The sequence below is a fragment of the Oncorhynchus tshawytscha genome, linkage group LG10, assembly GCF_018296145.1.
Source record: "Oncorhynchus tshawytscha isolate Ot180627B linkage group LG10, Otsh_v2.0, whole genome shotgun sequence".
NCBI lineage: Eukaryota > Metazoa > Chordata > Actinopteri > Salmoniformes > Salmonidae > Oncorhynchus > Oncorhynchus tshawytscha.
Window position 1 is genome coordinate 47223274 of NC_056438.1, and position 23644 is coordinate 47246917.

At 42.0% G+C, this 23644-nt stretch overlaps 1 protein-coding gene across 1 annotated transcript in view; it reads right to left on the reverse strand.

The window, feature by feature from the left end:
- Positions 1-23644, reverse strand: part of LOC112260328 (calsyntenin-2) — a 283471-nt gene that overhangs the window by 167339 nt on the left and 92488 nt on the right. The window contains exon 2 of the mRNA XM_024435349.2: positions 1911-2033. Coding sequence (XP_024291117.1) covers positions 1911-2033 — 123 coding nt within the window. The remainder of the gene's footprint in view (positions 1-1910; positions 2034-23644) is intronic.

The following is a 23644-nucleotide window of genomic DNA, read 5'->3' on the forward strand; positions in this document are numbered from 1 at the left end:
GTCTATATAAGGTCCCACAGCTGACAGTGCATGTCAGATCAAAAACCAAGCCATGAGGTCGAAGGAATTGCCTGTAGAGCTCTGAGACATGACTGTGTCGAGGCACAGATCTAGGGAAGGGTACCAAAAAATGTCTGCAGCATTGAAAGTCCCCAAGAACACTGGCCTCCATTGTTCTTAAATTAAAGAAGATGGGAACCACCAAGACTCTTCCTAGAACTTGCTGCCCGGCCGAACTGAGCAATCGGGGGAGAAGGGTCTTGATCAGGGAGGTGACCAAGAACCCAATGGTCACTCTGACAAAGTTCCAGATTTACTCCAGAAGGACAACCATCTCTGCAGAACTCCATAAATCAGGCCTTTATGGTAAAGTGGCCAGATGGAAGCCACTCCTCAGTAAAAGGTACATGACAGCCCACTTGGGGTTTGCCAAAAGGCCCCTAAAGGATTCTCAGACCATGAGAAATAAGATTCTCTGGTATGATGAAACCAAAAATGAACTCTTTGGCCTGAATGCCAAGTGTAACATCTGGAGGAAACCTGGCATAATCCCTACGGTGAAGCATGGTGGTGGCAGCGTCATGCTGTGGGGATGTTTTTCAGCGCCAGGGACTGGGACACTAGTGAGGATTGGGAGACTAGTCAGGATCGAGTGAAAGATGAACGGAGCAAAGTACAGAGAGATCCTTGATGAAAACCTGCTCCAGACCGCTCAGGACCTCAGACTGGGGCGAAGTTTCACCTTCCAACAGGACAACGACCCTAAGCACACAGCCAAGATAACGCAGGAGTGGCTTCGGGACAAGTCTCTGAATGTCCTAGAGTGACCCCGCCAGAACCCGATCGAACATCTCTGGAGAGACATGGAAAAAGTTGTGCAGCAACCCTCCCCATCCAACCTGACAGAGCTTGAGAGGATCTGTAGAGAAGAATGGGAGAAACTCCCCAAATACAGGTGTGCCAAGCTTGTATCATCATACCCAATAAGAGTCGATGTTGTAATCACTGCCAAAGGTTCTTCAACAAAGTTCTGAGGAAAGAGTCTGAATACTTATGTGAATGAAATATTTCAGTTTTTTATTTTTTATACATTTGCAGAAATGTCATTATGGGGTATTGTGTGTAGATTGATGAGGAACATTTTTTAAATACATTTTTAGAATAAGACTAATGTAACAAAATTTGGAAAAAGTCAAGAGGTCTGAATACTTTCCCAATGCACTGTATAACCACATATCTAAGATGACATGACCTGTAAATGCCATGTAAAAGACTGTACACTGTATTCCCTGAAATATACTTAAAGTAAATTTGCCCTTTACCACAAATGTAGGATGCCCTTGTTCTGCTGATACTTTGCATTTTGCAAGGTTAGGATACGAGATAGGGTAAGCTGATCCCAGATCAGTGGATAAGGGCAGCTTCTGCCTCAAGCATATCATGGACATTCAAGGAGCATGGAAGATGTCCAGGGTATTTCCATGTCATGTCAAAGGGGACTAATTTAGTTGCTCAAGGGGTATCAGTATTTAAAGGAATCTCAAGAAGTTTCTCTCCTCTCCAGCAGCTCAGGTTATAACTATTTTTTTCCCTCCTTTTTTTGGACAGTCAGACCAAGGAAGTGTGAATGGTTGTAGATAACGGTGCCTTGTGAAGGAATGTATTCATAGATACACACTACCTTTCAGGCACAGACCGGGCTGTTGAGATGTACCTCTCAAAGTGAGGAAAGAGTATGAGTGCATTCTGGGTAGGAAGACACTCATAGAAGTCAGCCCAGTTATGCCAATCAACCACAGCCTCACATGAACAGCTATTACTGTGCAGCATGTCAGTGAAGCACCCTGAGCCCACAGCATCAGGTTCCTTGAAGGAAGTTTAGGATGGGAAAACAGGGAAGTTGTGTCTACCTGCGTAGGGGACAGGGGCGTCCTTGTCCAAGGCCACCAAGGGAGGGTCCAGCAGGACGGTGTCCATGTTCTCCGTGATCACCCCATGGTACGACGTCTCGATCCACGGCTTGTGTTTGTTCACTGTGGAGAAGAAAGAGGAGAATGGGGAGATAGAGAGAAAGACGACGTCAGATGATTTTGTGAGGTTTGCCCGGCCATGAAAAGAATAGCTAAACAGTACTATCAATAACCATGAAGCTAATATGCATAGACAGCTCTATTTCTCTCTCTAACATACCGAGGCATATGATATCGCTCTCCCAACCAGTATTCATGAGAAACACACTAAATTATCTGATTTTGGGTCCTGGCGATGTTGCTTTTGTTTGCCTCACAGGTACAAAAGCTGTTACAAGCCCTTGATCAATGCCCACAGCTAAACAGACTAAACTACAACTTAAATTGCCCACAGGCAAAGCTCAATTGGGGTGACTCTTTCGATTTAGTTTGCAAATACAGTCAGGTCATCCTTGATAAAGATGCGAAAAAAAAGACTGTATAAAATAAATTATACAAAATTATACAAATACTGAGCTGTATTGTATGCTCAAACAATTTGAACATATTATTTTATACTAATACAATTGCTTAGAGATAGAGATTTAATTCAACAAGTAATACAACAATCTCAAAAAGATAGGGATGAAAATGATTGGTACCCCTGTTTTCAGTACTCCTTGCGGCGATAACAGGCTTTTTCTAAAATGTTTTATGAGATTGGAGAACACATTGGGAGTTCTATACTTCAAGTTAATGATGCCTTTGACCTTAACAAGGGCCCCAGGACCAGTGAAAGCAAAATAGCCCCATAACATCAAAGATCCACCTCCATATTTACAGTAGAGGTACGAGGTAACTTTCTGCTTATGCTTCCGTTTTGCGACGTCAAACCCACCAATGACATACGTGGCCAAAGAGCTCTATTTTCATGTCAGAATTTATAACTGTATTCTCCCAGACACAACAGTTTCTGGAGAACCGTTGACATCTCTATCTGAAGCCACAGACAGTTGTGGCCACTCACTCACTCAGTATCCTGCTGTGTATAAAGTACAGTTCATCTCTGTAGAGCTCCCTCGACTCAAAGGAAACCATTGACCGAGTCCCAATGACACACTGAACTCCTACGCAAGTGCAGACAGAGAGCGAAAGAGATGGAGCAAGCTAATAGGCCATTCAATACACCAGGAGATTACTTTTAGATGGGTGCTGACCATCCACTGCAATTTAATGACTTCCTCGAAACCCACCACGCAAATACACTGACCGAATAAACTAAAAGCTTTTCAAACTTTTAGTTCAGAGACACACACGCATTGTGCATTCACACACATACAGTACGCTCACACAGGCGATCATGTACATGCACACTAGAGTGCACACACACACACACAAAATCTCTTCTGAAAAAGTTCTGGTAGCTTTGTGCCCGTTTGACCTTTCAATCCGAGGAAAAGGAACAGTTTGCTTCATTCTAATGAGCAGATGACATGTCCAGCTGGCACATTTCACCCCACTCCTAAACATCCTGGTCTCAATTTCGATGTGGCCTTATCCTCTATGGGATCGGTGTCCCTCCACCGGGATGGTTGAGCTAATGTGCACTAATGTGATTAGCATGAGGTTGTAAGTAACAAGAACATTTCCCAGAGCATAGACGTCGAAGCACCGTTTCCTGAAGCATTCTGCCCTGTTCTGAATAACTCCCTGGGTTTACTGTCATGCTGTGGATATTTGCTCAGGATGTGTAGTTATAATTTGATCCCTTTGAGAGACTCATAACTAATCACTTCCCCACACAAAACACATTGTGGGCGCTCTTCAATATTTCTCAACGTTTGCCTTAAGCCAAGGTGAGAGAAACTCGTCGCTGTATTTGCGTTTCATTCTAATTGAAATCAGTCAGAATTTGTGGCTAGCTTGAGTCCAACGACAGCAGGGATTAAGGCCGAGTGGGAATGACAAGTCAGTGGCTGACAGCGCATCATATGCTGCTGAACAACAGCACTGCAGTGTGTGGGTCGTGGATGGGTTCTTTAAGAAAAACCCGCAGAAATAGATCTGGTAAACCGCGAAGCACACGGGCATCTCCCACCCACTCGCGCAGCTGTCAAACTGATCGGAGACACTGTTCCTAAGCAGACGGCGCATCGAACAGAGAGTGCAGCTGCACTTGGACAAATTCCAGATATTAATGAAATAATAATACATTTACTCTGATACGTCGCGACCAACCATTAACAGGAAGTGGGTCGCGACACATACTTGTAGAAAGGCTACTGTAGACAAAGGCAATACAGAAGCTTCAAAATGAGGGAAAAAAAGGAATTGTGCAGTACTACTAACAAAAAGATGAAACGTCAAAATGTGTATCAAATCATACAGTAGTGCATACATACTATCATCAAAATAACTGGTTATAAAGTGGCAGAATTCTCTGTTAATATTGAATATTTTGAGAACACCTTCTGGGTAGTTTGTGTTTGACATTAAGGGAATGTTCTCTTGGAAACAATCCTTGCACGTCACTGGAACATTCCCATGGAAACTTAGGTTAATGACCTCATGGGACCCTTAAGGGAACATTCTCTAAAGTTGTGGGAACATTTGCTGTTAGCTGGGATCACTCTGTTACCGTGAAATGGTCCTGTACAGACAGACACAGAATAGTCAGAGTGTGCTGCAGCGGAGCGGATGGCTCGTCTCAGACTGGGACGGCAGTGGAACGTTTGGGGTCATTTAGTTCCACAAAAGGGTGAAGTTTCCCAAATATACAGTAAAAGGTTGGTGTCTGGTTTTGATGGGAGTATTCTTGCAGCATGACTCAAGGGTATGAGGTGAAAAGTAGCAAGCTTAAATATTTCAGTCAAGAGCATGCCCAACAGCCAGCAGGTTCAGACAGTAACATCCTATTCTGGCAGACCATGTCCACACCACAGCCACACTGACACAGTGCTGCAGTGCATCTTCAGCCAGTCCTAAACTAAGTTCTATGGGTGGCGATTTCAATTTCTGGCGTAACCTCTTATGTTCATTTTAGCGCACTAACTCTCCAAACACACACACACACAGACAGAGAGACAGAGAGACAGAGACTTTTGATGCTCTTTCTTCCAACAATAAGTACTAATGGCTACAAAATACTCAACGTCCTCAACCCCCCCCACTAAACCGCATAGAAACATAAACACACAAAAACATCAAAATTCTCTCACAATCTCATTACCAGTAAGATAGAAAGAGAGAGAGAGAAAGAAAGAGAGAGAGAGAGTGAGAAGAATATGACTGAGCAATACAGACATGCAGAATTCTGCTGGGAACAGTATCTTGTTTTTGTAGACTTCATTATTTATCCAGCAACCCCCCAAATATTACATTATATCCACGTTTTAAGCGTGTCTAATAAAACCCCGTCAAGCATTGGGGAAGGGAACAGAGCGTGTGCAAATCTGCGCTGCGACCTCCCTGTGCCCTCATATGATGAAAGCTCCAGTCAGCATTCCAACTGGTAATTAAAACTGGAGACACACAACGAGAGATCACCGGGATGGATGGAGAATGTTACAGTGTTTCCCAGGAATGATGCAACACTCTTATTAATCTGTGAACAGATGACACCCTGCTGTAATGTTGGGCTTTGTAACCTGGCAACATGGGATCAGGACATGTACATACTGTATCAGCAGTATAAGAGAGAAGGGGGAGAGAGGGGAAGAGACAGGGGGGAAAGGATGGAGGGAAAGACAGCGAGGACAGAGAGAAGAGGGATGGAGAAAGAGGGGAAGTGGATGGAGTAGTGAGAGAGATGGAGAGAAACAGAAAGAGGGAGAGAGGATTTGTTTTGGGATAATTGCATTGTCTAATTACATTTCCCTTACACCTCTGTGTGCTATTTAAACTTTGTGCATCATGCTGATCAACAAACGCAACCTTTCCAGGGTATAACCATGACTCTCTAATTAAGACTTAATACAAAGAAATCAATGGTTTATTGCAGTCTGCTATGATGGGAACAGTGTTTATTATTGCCTATGGGCAATGCCATTTAAATCGTTGGTCTCTCACAGCTACAGGTACGTTTAAAGGAATAGTTCCTGATTTTGGCAATGAAGCATATTATCTACTTCCCCAGAGTCAGATGAACTTGTTGATACTATTTTTATGTATCTGTGTCTAGTATGAAGGACGTTAGAAGTCGTGTTGCGAGACAATGCTAACTAGAGTTAGCACAATGAATGGAAGTCTACAGGAACAGCTAGCATGCTAGCTGTTCCCATAGCTTTCCAAGCATTGTTTTAACACTAGTTAGCAATTGCACTAATGCTACTTACCATCTTCCTTCAAACTGCAGTCAGATACATAAAAATGGTATCCATGAGTTCATCTCACTCTGGGGATGCATGATTCTGAGCTGTAGCGAAATGCCTCCCACACTTGATCTCACCTCCAACCACTGGGAATGGAGATGTTCTCTTGAATGCAACACATTGCACAGTGATATGCATAAGGGAACACGGATTATGGTACTTGGCTCATCGTGCTCTAGCAACTCCTTGTGGTGGGCCAGGCGCCTGCAGGCTGACTCCGGTTGTCAGTTGAGCGGTGTTCCCTCCGACACATTGGTGCGGCTGGCTTCCAGGTTATGAGGGCGGGTGTTAAGAAGCGCAGTTTGGCGGGTCATGTTTCTGGAAAACACATACTACTTTTGTCTCCCGAGCCCGTTGAGGAGTTGCAGCGATGAGACGAGATCAAAATTGGGGAGGAAAAAGGGGGTAAAATACAAGAATATGTACTCCTAACTCCTAATTACCAGCTTCCATTCAGTCAGTGCATAAAAGCTCTTCGCCAGGCCAAATACATACCTTAGTCTTGATAAGGCTATTTGTGATGTGCCATCCAGTCATGTGCTGTTTGCATGAACTTTTCTAAAGGCTTTTCCCAAAAAACGCTCTGGTTGACTGCAAAGTAGGCTGACCTGACAATGATTTCTATCAATGGGGAGGGCATTTGTTTTGCTCAATTGAAAAAGGGGTAACTACACCCTCAAATATACACTAACATTCAAAAGTTTGGGGTCACTTAGAATTTCCCTGTTTTTGAAACACTTGTCAATTAAAATAACATCGAATTGATCAGAAATAAAGTGACATTGTTAATGTTGTACATGACGATTGTAGCTGGAAATGGCTCACTTAAAATGGAATATCTATAGAGGCCCATTATCAGCAACCATCACTCCTGTGTTCCAATGGCATGTTGTGTTAACTAGTCCAAGTTTATCATTGTAAAAGGCTAAAGCCTTTTATGTTGAAACTGCTGATTAAAGAAGCAATAAAACTGGCCTTCTTTACACTAGCTGAGGATCTGGAGCATCAAAATTTGTGGGTTAGATTACAGGCTCAAAATGGTCAAACTGAACTTTCATCTGAAACTCGTCAGTCTATTCTTGTTCTGAGAAATGAAGGCTATACCATGCGAGAAATTGCCAAGAAACTGACGATCTCGTACAACGCTGTGTATTACTCCCTTCAAAGAAAGCGCAAACTGGCTCTAAACAGAATAGAAAGAGAAGTGTGAGACACCAGTGGACTACTGAGCAAGAGGACAAGTACATTAGTGTCTAGTTTTCATTAAATCGTACCCGCAAAACACCAGTCTCAAAGTCAACAGTGAAAAGGTGACTCTGGGATGCTGGCCTTCTAGATATTTAGTGTACTACACAAAGTGTAAATGATGGAAGTACCAGCCCAAACTATACGCAAGTATACCAACTCTAGTGCAGGATTGACCAGTAAATCACAGAACGTAAGGATAAGCAAATCCCCATGACCAAATCGACTATCCTGTAGTCCAATGGCTCCTTATAGCTGCAGTAACAGTATAACTTTAGTCCATCCCTCTCCTCGCCCCAACCTGAGCTCGAACCAGGGACCCTCTGCACACATCAACAGTCACCCTTGAAGCATCATTACCCATCGCTCCACAAAAGCCACGGCCCTTGCAGAGCAAGGGGAACCACTACTTCAAGGTCTCAAAGCGAGTGACGTCACCGATTGAAATGCTATTAGCGCGCCCCACCGCTAACTAGCTAGCCATTTCACATCCGTTACACTGCCATTAAGCTATAGCTAAACCAATCAGACTGGTGTCTGACCTTATTCCCAATGGGACCATTAGGGACCCAATTCATTACTCAGTTCTTTAGCAGAGGGAATGTTGACTCAGATACAGTCAAGCAAAAAATTTACCTAATGACTAATAGAAAAAGAGTAATTATGCATATTGACTCGAGACGCAGCAATACTTTCACATTAAGCAGAACTGAGTGAGTTGGCAGGAGCCCGGAGTAAAGATGCTTCCCACTCCGCACTTCAGTGCTCTGTGTCTGCACATCTACAGGCACATTACAATTTGTATTTATTAAGGATCCCCATTATCTGCTGCCAAGGCAGCAACTACTCTTCCTGGGGTCCAGCAACATTAAGGCAGTTATATACACAATTTAAAATTTGACATTTCATAACACTTCACCCAATACATTTAGTGTTCCCTTGGGCCACTACTCCACTATCACATACTTACAATACAACATCCGTGAGTGTGGTGGGTGTCTTATCATTGTATGTGTGTCTTCACAGTCCCCGCTGTTCCATAAGGCATGTTATGTTTAAAAAAAATCTGATTCTACTGTTTGCATAAGTTACCTGATGTGGAATGGAGTCCCATGTAGCCATGGCTCTATGTAGTACTGCACGCTTCCCATAGTCTGTTCTTGACTTGTGGATTGTGAAGAGACCTTTGGATGACATGTCTTGTAGGGTATACATGGGTGTCCAAGCTGTGTGCTAGTAGCTTAAAAACAGACAGTTCGGTGCATTCAGCATGTCAACATTTCTTACAATAACAAGTAGTGATGAAGTCAATCTCTCCTCCACTTTGAGCCATGAGAGGGCCAGCCGTGCTTCCCTGTTCTGAGCCCATTGTAATTTTCCGAGGTCGCTCTTTGTGACATGCCTTGTTGATAGTGCTGTTAATAAAAGCAGAGCAGCACATTATTTTGGACAGACTTCTCCCCATCTTAGATACAGTTGTATCAACATGTTTTGACCATGACAGTTTAGAATGCAGTTTAGTCACCTCAACTTGCTCAATTTACACATTATTTATTACAAGATTGGTTGAGGTTTAGGGAATAGTGAATGATTTGTCCCAAATACAATTTTCATTTTTGAAATATTTAGGACTAACTTATTCTTTGCCACCCGTTCTGAAACTAACTGCAGGTCTTTGTTAAATGTTGCAGTGATTTCACTCACTGTAGTAGCTGAAGTGTATAGTGTTGAGTCCTCCGCCTACATACACACTGGCTTTACTCAAGGCCAGTGGTATGTCATCAGTAAAGATTGAACAAAGGGGCTTAGACAGTTGCCCTGGGGACTTCCTGATTCTACCTGGATTATTTTGGAGAGGCTTCCATTAAAGAACACCCTCTGTGTTCTGTTAGACAGGTAACTATTTATCTGCAACATAGCAGCTGGTGTAAAGCCATAACACATACTTTTTTAAATCAGCAGACTATGATCGATGTCAAATGCCGCACTGAAGTTTAACCAAACAGCTCACACAATCGTTTTATCATCAATTTCTCTCAGCCAATCACCAGTCATCTGTATAAGTGCCATGTTTGTTGAATGTCCTTCCCTATAAGCATGCTGAAAGCCTGTCAATTTGTTAACAGTAAAATCGTATTGCATCTGGTCAAACACAATTTTTTCCAAAAGATTACTAAGGGTTGGTAACAGGCTGATTGGTTGGCTATTTGAGCCAGGGTTTACTAATTCTGGGGTAGCAAAATTTCTTTTGATTCCCTCCAGGCCTGAGGGCACACACTTTCTAGTAGGCTTAGATTGAATATATGGCAAATAAGAGTGGCAATATCGTCCGCTATTATTCTCAGTAATTTTCCATCCAAGTTGTCAGACCCCCTTGGCTTGTCATTGTTGATAGACAACAATAATTTGTTAATTTCTTCCACACTCAGTTTATGGAATTCCAAATGACAATGCTTGTATTTCAGAATTTGAGCAGTTATACTTGGAAGTCTAGTGTCAGCGTTTTGTTGCTGGCATGTCATGCCTAAGTTTGCTAACCTTGCTAATGAAAAAAATAATTGAAGTAATTGGCAATATCAGCAGGTTTTGTGATGAATGATCACTCTGATTCAATGAATGATGGAGCTGAGTTTGTCTTTTTGCCCAAAATGTAATTGAAGGTGCTCCAAAAGCGTTTGACTATCATTCTTTATATAATTTCTTTGTTTCATTGTATAGCTTCTTCCCTTGTATTCAGTTTAGTCAAATTATTTCTCAATTTGCATTATGTTTGCAAATCAATTGTGCAGCAGACTTATTTGCCATTCCCTTTGCCTCATCCCTCTCAACCATACTATTTTTCAATTCCTCATCAATCCCCAGGGATTTTAGTTTTTATAGTCATTTCCTTAATGGGTGCATGCTTACTAATGAATGGGATAAGCAATTTCATAAATGTATCAAGTGTAGCGTCTAGTTGCTCCTCATTATGCACTATGCATTATGCACCATTTACATCAACCTAGGAATCCCTGCAAAACATATTGTATGACCTCTTATACACTATTAGGCGCAGCCTCTGGTTTTCCTATTCTATGGATTTGGATAATGCTTTAAAGCACATTTCTGCAGCATAAGTAAAGATGTGATCAATACATGTTGATTTCATTCATGTGATATTTGTAACTACCCTGGTAAGTTGACTGATAACCTAAACCAGGTTGCAGGAACTAGTTACAGTTTGATGTTTTTTCTTGAGTATGCAGCTTGATGAAAGCCCATCCATATTTATGAAATACCCTTGTTAGAACCAAGTATTGAGTTTATTCTTGTTAGAACTAAGTATTGAGTTTATTTGTTATAATTAATTGGTATTAGATTTAAAAAAGGTGATTGAATTGCTCCCAAGTTGTAAGCTGTGGCCAATGGGAGAGTTGACCTGGTTTGGGGGAAAAAGAGATGTTGAGAAAAGGATGGACGTTACATTAAGACCGTTGGTGAAAAAAAATAGAACAAAACCCGTACCTACTGAGTTTTGAAGGGAAATACAGATTTTATAAGAGTTGTTATAATTTTAGGAAAGACTTAAAGTAAAGACCGAAGCTACCGTCTCATCGTGGAGGAAATGGACAGCCTTGAGGTTAGCCTAGCATCGCGTGACACTGAGAAAATTGCTTGGGAAAGACTAACGAGTTCATGTTCCCATGGGATATCGGTTACTGCTAAAGAGTACTGCCTGCATTGATAGCTATGCTTGCTGTGGATCTTGAGAGGAAACCTGCACGGAACTGCCATACTTCGCTGAGGGAATATCTACAAGTAGTGAGTAATCACACCGTGATGTGCTTCTGGACTTTGTGTCGTTTTTTTTTTTTTTAGCTCCAACGCGCACCAAAGGGTTATTAAGCAAGCTTGAAATAATTTGGACATGGGTTGTGCACGACTCATTGGTTTATTTTCATCTATTTTGATGTGGTGCTTTGAAAATGTAATACACATATTGAACCTTATGTTTGTTGCCTTGGTGGAGTCATTTACTGTTTCAATGTAATACATAGGAAAGCATATCGTTATACAATAACAAATCTATAATCATTACATCTGAAGTTAATACCCTATTTGTCATCACCCTAGATAGTTTACAATCGGGATTCTTATTGGAGATGTCCTTCTCACCTATCATCTCATGCTGTTGAGGTACTCTACCTAAGTTAACTTATGGATGAGGGGCAGTATTGAGTAGCTTGGCTGAATAAGGTGCCCAGAGTAAACCACCTGCTACTCAGGCCCAGAGGATATGCATATTATTAGTAGATTTGGATAGAACATACTCTGAAGTTTCTAAAACTGTTTGAATGATGTCTGTGAGTATAACAGAACTCATATGGCAGGCCAAAACCTGAGAAAAAATCCAACCAGGAAGTGTGAAATCTCAGGTTTGCAGGTCTTTGCCTATCCAATATACAATGGAAATTTGGTCCGATTGCACTTCCTAAAGCTTCCACTAGATGTCACCAGTCTTTAGAACCTTGTTTGAGGCTTCTACTGTGAAGGAGGAGAGAATAAGAGCTGTTTGACTAAGGGGTCTGCCAGAAGGCCATGAGCTCAGTCAGGCGCCCGCCCGGTGAGAGGTAGCTGCGTTCCATTGCATTTCTAAAGACAAAGGAATTCTCCGGTTGAAACATAATTAAACATTTATGTTAACATCCTAAAGATTGATTCTATACATCGTTCGACATGGTTCTATGAACTGTAATGGAATTTTTTGACTTCTCATCTGGCCTGCGCGTCTTGAATTTGGATTTGTGAACTAAACTCGTAAACAAAAAGGAGGTATGGACAAATTATGGACTTTATCGAAACAACATTTATTGTGGAACTGGGATTCCTGGGAGTGCATTCTGATGATCATCAAAGGTAAGTGAATATTTATAATGCTATTTCTGACTTCTGTGGACTCCACAACATGGCGGGTATCTGTATGGCTTGTTTTGGTCTCTGAGTGCTGTACTCAGGGTTGCCTAGTGGTTAGAGCGTTGGACTAGTAACCGAAAGGTTGCAAGTTTGAATCCCCGAGCTGACAAGGTACAAATCTGCCGTTCTGCCCCTGAACAGGCAGTTAACCCACTGTTCCTAGGCCGTCATTGAAAATAAGAATTTGTTCTTAACTGACTTGCCTAGTTAAATAAAGGTAAAATTAAGCATTTAATTATAGCATGGTGGGCTTTTTTTGAAATCTGACACAGCGGTTGCATTAAGGAGAAGTTTATCTAAAGTTCCATGCATAACACTTGTATCTTTTATCAATGTTTATTATGAGTATTTCTGTAAATTGATGTGGCTCTCTGCAAAATCACCGAATGTTTTGGAAGCAAAACATTACTGAACATAACACACCAATGTAAACTCAGATATAATATATATTATCTGATATATTATATAATATATTTTTGGATATAAATATGAACTTTATCGATCAAAACATGCATGTGTTGTGTAACATGAAGTCCTGAAGATGATCTTCAGTGTCATCTGACCTGCTGTTTTCAACTCTCTAGAGACAGCAGGAGCGGTAGAGATACTCTCAATGATCGGCTATGAAAAGCCAACTGACATTTACTCCTGAGGTGCTGACTTGTTGCACCCTCGACAACTACTGTGATTATTATTATTTGACCATGCTGGTCATTTATGAACATTTGAACGTCTTGGCCATGTTCTGTTATATCCACCTGGCACAGCCAGAAGAGGACTGGCAACCCCTCATAGCCTGGTTCATCTCTAGGTTTCTTCCTATGTTTTAGCCTTTTCTATGGAGTTTTTCCTAGCCACGGTGCTTCTACACCTGCATTGCTTGCTGTTTGGGGTTTTAGGCTGGGTTTCTGTACAGCACTTTGAAATATCAGCTGATCTAAGAAGGGCTATATAAATACATCTGATTTGGTATGGCAACTGCTCAGCCTCTGACCGCAAGGCATTGCAGAAGGTAGTGCATACGGCCCAGTACATCACTGGGGCCAAGCTTCCTGCCATCCAGGACCTCTATACCAGGCGGTGTCAGATGAAGGCACTAACAATTGTCAGACTCCAGCCACCCTAGTCATAGACTGTTCTCTCTGTTACCACATGGCAAGCGGTACCGGAGCGCCAAGTCTAGGTCCAAGAGATTTCTAAACAGCTTCTACCCCCAAGCCATAAGACTCCTGAACATGTAATCAAATGGCTACCCAGACTATTTGCATTGCCCCGCCCACCCCTCATTACACCTCTACTACTTTCTGTTATTATCAATGCATAGTCACTTTAATAACTCTACCTACATGTACATATTACCTAACCGGTGCCCCCGTCCATTGACTCTGTTCCGGTACCTCCCTGTATATAGTCTCGCTATTGTTATTTTACTGCTGCTCTGTAAATACTTGATACTTTTATTTCTTATTCTTATCCATATTTTTTTTGAAACTGCATTTGTTGTTTAGTAAGCATTTCACTGTAAGGTCGATTCAGCGCATGTGACTAATAATTTGATCATGTGCATTTGCTGAAACATTATGACAACTCAGCGACACAATGGTAGGAATGAACCGAGCTGGGCTTGGGTCATTGATAAATCATCGTCTCAACGTACCTTTATAATGCTGTGAAAGGATCCAGGAACCCAAACGATTCGGGTGGATCCCATCCTCCTTATAAAACCAGCTTTGTTTCCGGGAAGGTATCAACATTGTCAATGAATGTTACCCCCACAGAGCTGCAATAGTCTCGTAGTTATGGAGGGATAAAAGTCTGCTGACACGTTCAATGCCACAATTTAGGGAGGGCAGAGGGCCAGATATTATGGGGCTTTTGTTGGTGTCAAGCAGAGACCCAATCAGTTCTTTACAATCCATCTTCAGCTGTTGTGTGCTGCCTTTCATAATGTCATTGAATCCCACGTCTGATGCAGTTTTAAAATATTCACCAGTGAGTATTTATACATGCACACTAATTCAATAATAAACTGATTATGGCAGTAGGCCGAGTGTGGAAATAGACATGTAAACACCTCACTCTGCTTATCGTAATCAGCATAGGGTCAACGTCTAAGTAAGCATAGCGATTAAAACACCTGGTTTTCTGAGCAATGTTTGGATTAATTAGGGTATTAAACCGCTTTTAAAAAATCGGTGTCCCGGCAGTGTACTTGATCTTCGCTAGCACCAGCCAAGCGAGCCTCCCTCTTACTACGAGTGAAGTGAGTTTTGCAAAACTGAAAGTCTCTTAACGAGATGACTTTATATGTCCGAACCCAGAATGAAAATAACATGGTAACTGTGATGGGAACGTTTATTTTGATTTGCATTTATCAAAAGTCCCACCAGTCGCGTGATTTCAGACGTGTCGATGTAAACAGGATTATTCGGGAAATCGTTCTTCTTGCCAGGCATGTCAACTTTTTAAACAAACTATATTAATCTGACTCTCCACAATCATATTATTGTGTGCAAGTACTGTAACTGCTCAGTGTTGTTCTTCTTAACTGCTCAGTGTTGTTCTTCTGTCGTCAACACTCATTAAAGAGGCCATAAACTCTGGTCTTTATCATACGAGTCATAAAAACCCGCAGCGAAGACAATTATCTCTAGGAGATTCTGAATTAATTGACTTGCCTGAGCCATCACATTGTTATAAGCTGATTATCTACCAAGTAGATATTGTACTGGAGACACAGGCTAGGACACTGTGGTATACGAGAACCAGTGTTGGAGAGTAATGAACTACATGTAGTTCAACTAGTAATTTAACTATATTTTGCCATAGCTTGGTTGTAGTTGAACTCAATTCAAATCTTGGTAGTGTTTGCAGTGTAAAATACTTTAATGCCATGCAGATGTGCAGCTACAGTTGAAGTCGGAAGTTTACATACACCTTAGCCAAATATTTAAACTCAGTTTTTCAAATTCCTGACATTTAATCCTAGTAAAAAATGCCCTGTCTTAGGTCAGTTAGGATTACACCTTTTTATTTTAAGAATGTGAAATGTCAGAATAATAGTAGAGAGAATGATTTATTTCAGCTTTAATTTCTTTCATCACATAGATATCACATAGATGTAGACATAGATATTTTTGTACCTGTTTCCTCCAGCATCTTCACAAGGGCCTTTGCTGTTGTTCTGGGATTGATGCACTTTTCGCACCAAAATACGTTCATCTCTAGGAGACAGAACGCGTCTCCTTCCGGAGCGGTATGACGGCTGCCTGATCCCATGGTGTTTATACTTGCGTACTATTGTTTGTACAGATGAATGTGTTACCTTCAGGCATTTGTAAATTGCTCCCAAGGATGAACCAGACTTGTGGAGGTCTACAATTTTTTTTCTGAGGTCTTGGCTGATCTCTTTAGATTTTCCCATGGTGTCAAGCAAAGAGGCACTGAGTTTGAAGGTAGGTCTTGAAATACATCCACAGGTACACCTCCAATTGACTCAAATGATGGCAATTAGCCTATCAGAAGCTTCTAAAGACATCACGTCATTTTCTGGAATTTTAAAGCTGTTTAAAAGCACAGTTAACTTAGTGTATGTAAACTTCTGACCCACTGGAATTGTGATACAGTGAAATAATTGTAAACAATTGTTGTAAACAATTGTTGGAAAAATGACTTGTATCATGCACAAAGTAGATGTCCTAACCGACTTGCCAAAACTATAGTTTTGGCAAGAAATTTGTGGAGTGGTTGAAAAATTAGTTTTAATGACTCCAAAACTAAGTGTATGTAAACCTCGGACTTCAACTGTAACTACTAGAACTACACACTACTTTTTTTGGCAAAAAGAAAATATGGGTGAAGTAGGCAGGTTTCCTTTCTTTTCCAGATTCAGACCTGCCTAATTCTCACTTGAAACATGACTTGGTACCAGTACCCCCTGTATATACTGTCGTCTCATTGTTATGTACTTTTCTTGTGTTACCCTGTGATTGATTCGATTTTAAAATGTAGTTTATTTAGTAAATATTTTAACTATTTCTTGAACTGCATTGTTGATGAAGGGCTTGTAAGTAAGCATTTCACGGCCAGGTTGTATTCGACCACTGTGAGAAATAACTTGATTTGATTTGAAACATTGTGTTTAATAACCTAAATGATACATTCTTGAGCTGTTCTTGCAATTTGTAGTCTATTATATTTCCGATATAGATATGACAATGCAGATTTGACCACAGGAGGTTGGTGGCATCTTAATTAGGGGGGAACGGGCTCGTGGTAAAGACTTTAGTGGAATGGTGTCAAATACATCCAACATGGTTTCCAGGTGTTTGATACCATTCCATTTGCTCCGTTCCGGCCATTATTATGAGTCCTTCTCTCCTCAGCAGCCTCCACTGGATGGGATGCAATTGAACTACTTTTTCCAACTAACTTTAGTTAAGTAAACTATATTTTTCTTTCGGGTAGCTTTAGTGTAGTTTTAACTTCTTCCAATGTGAAGTAATTGGTAGCTTGGTAAACCATATTTTCAGAGTAGCTTCCACAATTACTGATGACGACCGTGTGCCGGGAATAGTGCATGAGAGTGAGTGACACCATCGAGGGCCAGGCTGGACTTTAAACCATCACTAACAGAAACCCCTAGGGAGAGTCGAGAAGGAGAGTGAGGCTACAACACTCATACTCATTTACCACCCATCTCTTCGTGTATATTGCCTTAGCTCCTCTCTAACCACCAGAGAGAGAGTGCATCAAGACCTGGGTGTTAACAGCTAGCTGAGCTCCATGCTGAGGAGGATTGTTTGAGCTGGGATGTGTCAACCGTTTGGAATATCGTTGGGTGTGGTGGCAGAAGTGTCCCAAACAGAGGTTGCAGTTCCAATAATATATATATTTTTTTTTTTTGGGGGGCGTGCTGTCCATGTTAGGAACTCCCTCAGTGAGCAGATAGCTGGTCAGTTGTCTCTGTAACCATTCTCCTTTTTATAACGTTGTTAAAAAGGGGAACTGTTAGTTAGAGGAGAATGGACAGCGCTAGATCATCATATGACTCATACGGTCACACATTCTGATTTGATTTATATCGTTAACATGATGAATGCCTGATTGAGTGCCATAAGAGGTTTTATAAGTTATGTATGTTGAATGTTCACAGAAACCATATTATAAATGAATGATGACTTCTCTTTGGAGAAAGCCATTATAGAAAGATATAATATCTCCCAGAGTTCTCTCTGTTGTGCCCATTGGCAGCCCAATCAGCTTCTAGAAGATTAATTAGTTTGATTTGACTTCAAACAAACATTAAACTCCATATTTCCTGTTTTTAGAGTCTTTACTCAATTGTGGCATTTAACTGGTGCCAGTGTGGCATTGACACCCAAGAGGGATTTGAAATATCAATCACCTGTCATAAAGGTTGGAGAGAGGGTGATATTGAATCCCCCAAAACAATTGTCTCTCCATGTTGCATAATTGTGATCAATAACAAGCGCATTGTTCTCGGTTCTGATTTGTAGCATGGCTAGATTTATAATTAAAAGTCCTCAAGCCTGAATTATGACTTTGTTGTTTTTCCAACAGGACAACAACCCTAAGAACACACTTAAGACAACGCATGAGTGGCTTTGGGACAAGTGGGAGAATGGAGAGATTTGAAGGGGTAGAGTGAAAGTAGAGAGGTGACAACTAGGGGGAACGTGGAAGGGAAGAAGGGAGGAAGGAGAATGTGATCTCTATATTTCTAACTGAAAGTTGGAGAATATCACCTTTTTTTTAACAACCTGAAACAGCTTTCTCCTGCAATCTTGAGCCATAATCATTATGCTTAATTCTATGTCAAAAATATGTTTATTTCTGAATATCTAAGCCTAACTCTTGAGCTGTCTGTATCCTACTGACTGGTGGTTCTTTTTTTTTTAAAGAAACTAAATATGCTGCTCTGCTCAAATACTGGTAAAAGATTGAAAAGAATGTGAGTTCAGTACATTTAGTAATTTCTTGCTGTTTAAAGTCTACAAACCTTGCCAGCGAAGATAGATAACCAACTCATTCCAGCTGTGCCAGAAACATTTAAGAAGCAATAAGAGAAATGGGTTTGCCCTCATAACGTGATACATTTGTGGCCTTTTATTGTCCCCAGCACAAGGTGCACCTGTGTAATGATCGTGCTGTTTAATAAGCTCTTTTTAGGTGGATGGATTATCTTGGCAAAGGAGAAATGCTCACTAACAGGGGTGTAAACATATTTGTTCACCAAATTTGAGAGGAATAAGCTTCTATGGAAAATGTATTGGATCTTTTATTTCAGCTTATGGAAAATGCGACCAACATGCATGTTGTGTTTGTATTTTTATTAGCTAGTTTTGAGGTTGGGAAATTGGGAACCTATCTGGTCTAGCTAAAGCCCATTTCATAAAATTGCTACAGGGGGTGGCAAGTAGTATTACTGAGAAACAACAACAAAACATGTAACAAAATAAATAAATACAGTGCATTCGGGAAAGTATTCAGACCCCTTGACTTTTCTCAATTTTGTTACGTTACAGCTTTATTCTAAAATTGATTACATTGTGTTTTCCCATCAATCTACAAACAATACCCCATAATGACAAAGCAAAAACTGTTTTTTAGACATTTTTGCAAATGTATAAAAAAATATATATTTTAAAAGTACCTTATTTACATAACTATTCAGACCCTTTGCTATGAGACTCGGAATTGAGCTCAGGTGCATCCTGTTTCCATCGATCATCCTTGAGATGTTTCTACAACTTTATTGGAGTCCACATGTGGTAAATTCAATTGATTGGACATGATTTGGAAAGGCACCCATCAGTCTATATAAGGTAGAAGTGCATGTCAGAGCAAAAACCAAGACATGAGGTTGAAGGAATTGTCCATAGAGTTCTGAGATAGGATTGTGTTGAGGCACAGATCTGGGGAGGGATACCAAAACATTTCTGCAGCATTGAAGGTCCCCAAGAACATAGTGGCCTCCATCATTCTTAAATGGAAGTAGCTTGGACCCAACAAGACTCTTCCTAGAGCTGGCCGCCCGGCCAAACTGAGCAATCGGGAGAGAAGCTCCTTGGTCAGGGAGGTGACCAAGAACCCGGTGGTCACTCTGACAGAGCTCCAGAGTTTCTCTGTGGAGATGGGAGAACCTTTCAGAAGGACAACCATCTCCGCAGCGCTCCAGCAATCAGGCCTATGGTAGAGTGGCCAGACAGAAGATACTCCTCATTAAAAAGGCACATGACAGCCCGCTTGGGGTTTGCCAAAAGGCACCTAAAGACTCTCAGACCATGAGAAACAAGACTCTCTGGTCTGATGAAAACAAGATTGAACTCTTTGGCCTCAATATGCCAAGTGTCACGTCTGGAGGAAATCTGGCACAATCCCTATGGTGAAGCATGGTGGTGGCAGCATCATCATGCTGTGGGAATGTTTTTCAGAAGCAGAAACTGGGAGACTAGTCAGGATCGAGGGAAAGATGAACAGAGGAAAGTACAGAGATCCTTGATGAAAACCTGCTCCAGAGCGCTCAGGACCACAGACCGGGGCGAAGGTTCACCTTCCAACAGGACAACAACCCTAAAAATACACCTAAGACAACGCATGAGTGGCTTTGGGACAAGTCTCTGAATGTCCTAGAGTGACCCAGCCAGAGCCCGGACTTGAACCCGTTCGAACGACACTGGAGAGATCTGAAAATATCTGTGCAGTTACGCTCCCCATCCAACTTGACAGAGCTTGAGCGGATCTGCAGAGAAAAATGGGAGAAACTACCCAAATACAGGTGGAGAGTCATTCCAAGAAGAGGCTGTAATCACTGCCAAAGGTGCTTCAACAAAGTACTAAGTAAAGGGTCTGAATACTTATGTAAATTTGATATTCCATTTTATTTTTATACATTTGCAAAAATGTCTAACCTATTTTTGCTTTGTCATTGTGGGGTATTGTGTGTAGATTGATGAGCGAAAACAATTTTATCAATTTTAGAATAAGGCTGTAACGTAACAAAATGTGGAAAAAGTGAAGGAGTCTGAATACTTTCCGAAGGCCCCTGCTCCCCTATTGGCATGACGCTTCTGAGTGGCAGCGAGGACCTGCTGTGCGTCGCCTGCTGAATTGAATTGAAAGCTGTTTCGCCACAGAGTGTCCTCTGGCCTCTGTATCTGTGAGCCACTGGGCTGGTCTGCTAACTCACAGGATCTCTGGGCATTTCAAATTAAAATTGCTGCTGGGACTTGGTCCTCCTCCCATTATCCCTTAGCAGTGCAGAGACCATAATGTCCCTTTCCAATAGTTTCTGTCTCAATCCATTATCCACTCCTCCAACCAATCTAGGTAGAGGGAAAGGCAATGTCTCCAGCCATGGGATGTCAACACTTATTGAGAGTGAATGGACAGTGTCCGTGCAGACGAGACCAACTATTTTCAATTAATCAACCCATCACCTTTTATTTGCACAACAATTTTTACAAATACATTTGTCAAACAGTTCTTAAAAGGTCAAAGAGCAGGCATAGAAGACAGTGTCAAGGGGAAAGGACAGACTCAAGAAAGGGGGAGCCCATTTGTTAACCGTGCATACAACTCTTCTCCTGTGAGTTGTCCATAAAGTCATGTAGCTGTAGCTAAGCAGCCAATTGAGCAGCTACCAATTTATTGGCTTTAAACTCTTTCTTTTACAGGGAGAGAGTTACAGTATCCACTATCCTTACCTGACCATGGCTGTCACCTTTTCAGTAGTGTCGTTTTTAAAGGTCGTTGAGGTCAAACCCATTTAACTGGCAGCTTTGAATGGGACTTGCTTTATTCAATAATCAGTTCCTTTCACCTCGTAAAAGAACCGGCAAGATTTTTTTTACGGTTCAGATGGAGCGAGGCTTTTATGGCCCTGGCGAGGGAGTGTGAACACCACCTCGCCATGCACTCAATCTCTACGGACCAGATGACATTTTCAAAAAGAACACGCTCTACGCATTTGTGATCTCCGGTTCTTTTTTGTCAAAAATCGCTCCGAAATCCAGGTGGCTGCTGAGTTGTCATTCAGCTTTGACGCTCTGTGAAACACTTGAGCTCCAGTGGGACACTATGCCTGCAGTCATGCGTTTAGCAATAACCCCGCCCCCTTCCGTCTCCCCATTCACACTTCGGATCTGAGCCTGTTCCGTCTGTCTGTCTGTCTTAGGGCTCAGGTGGAGTGGGGTCTGTGGAAGGGGGCTTAGTTTGCACATCTCCACTGTGCCTTTCACAGTTCCCAGAAAAGCCACCCAGCAGGTGAGAATGAAGTGAGTCTACTTGTCAAAGAAAGTGTTCCTTGGGTAAGACTTATTTGTGGATTTCTGTCTTTGTTGTTGCGCACCACTCCTCCTTTGATTACTGAACCATGAAGGTCTACCTGAACACAGTTTGTGGGTGTTTCATTTCATTTTACAAAACTGCTGAAAACCCACATACTCTGCCCGTAGCTGAACTATATTTTTGTTTGAATATACAGTATATTTCCCCATAGGCACAGGCTAAATAGGACTACTTATAGCTAGGCTTACATGCCAATACTGTATGTAGCACAGAGAGGAAGAGTTGAGAGATTACCCCTCGGGAGCTGAACTTGCATGCAAAGGTGTTTTCGAGAGGTAGCCTTGGTCATGGTTGAGGAGTCCAAAAGCCCCGGGATAAGTGTGGAAGTAAAGAGTAGATCCTGCCCATGGCGGTCCTTTTGACCTGCTTGATCTACTGTGACATTCCTGCTTGACACACAAACACTCACGCACACGCACTTACACACATTCTGAGTGCACCACAGAGAGTTTGACGTCTGGGAGGCAAATCATACACAAATTGTCATGGGATCATAACGTCATTCCTTCTTGAACTACAGTCAGATGGAACCGAAAAGGAAAAGACTCCTCGAGGCTCTACAAATTCTAAACAACAGCTGAGCTAGAAAGAAGGAAAAAAAAACAACGTCCATCTCTCCCAAAAATATATCTGACTGCGCGTTCGCTCTCTAGTACAGCTCTGGCCTAGAGGACGTTTCAATAACCGCCACAGGAAAGCCTGGGAGAGCTGAAGGGGCTTTAGATGTCAGAGCTGACGTTAATTCTGGGAGATATGTAGCCATGTAGCAGATCAGTGTCAGTCCAACGCCTGTTTTAATCCCCTAAACAGCTGTTCTGGTTTATCCCTCCCTTTCTCTCCACATTGGCCCACAGACATACACACACACACACACACACACCACACACACACACCCACACACCCACACACACTGCATGGAGTGACGGGATTAGGGGAGATGTGACTGGTGAAAATTGGACCAAACCAAGGATGCCGACAGTGTGTATGTGTGTGTGTACGTGTGGGCGTGCTTGGGTGAGAGCCTGGGCGCATGCATGTACGCGTGCCTGCATTCGTCCGGGCGTCCAACATACTTCGCTTTAAAACTGAAAGTGGGATAATTCCCTTTCTGAGCAGGGAGGATCTTTGCTCCGTAAATCACGGTAGTGAGCACCATTTCCTCAGTCACTTAGGCTTTCTGAGTCATAAAGAGAGCACTGAAACACAGCTTTTCGGCAGCTCGTGTGTGTCAATCGCCAGTGTATTAACAGACACCCCATCACTCATTCAGAGGCCCATCACTCTTGCAGGAAGCCAATAAGGAAGACCAGAAGTATATTGACATCCATTCCTCTCCATCCTTTCCTCTTCCCCTCCATTCCTCCAATACTCCTCTCGTCCATCAGAGGGGGGGAAATATGGTGAAAGTCCACCCCTTTTTTTTACTCCCTCCACTTTAAGGTGAATTAAAAACAGACAGCATTCATCAGATCACATCAGTTCTAAAACCATAAAACTGCTTGTGAACTATAAACCTCTGTTTTTAGCACCTTTACCATCCCATCCCTGTATACCAACCACCTTGACCTTTCTAGATTGGGGCTCAACCCCGGTGCTTCTCTTTGGCAGAGCACAGCATTATTGCCACATCCAGATGGACTCCCTACCTCTAAACCGCTCCCCTACTACTAACACATTTTGACATTTGAGAAGCCATACAATTGTCCCGACCACATCAATCAGTCACACTCGCACTCCCAGGCTGTACTCAGACCA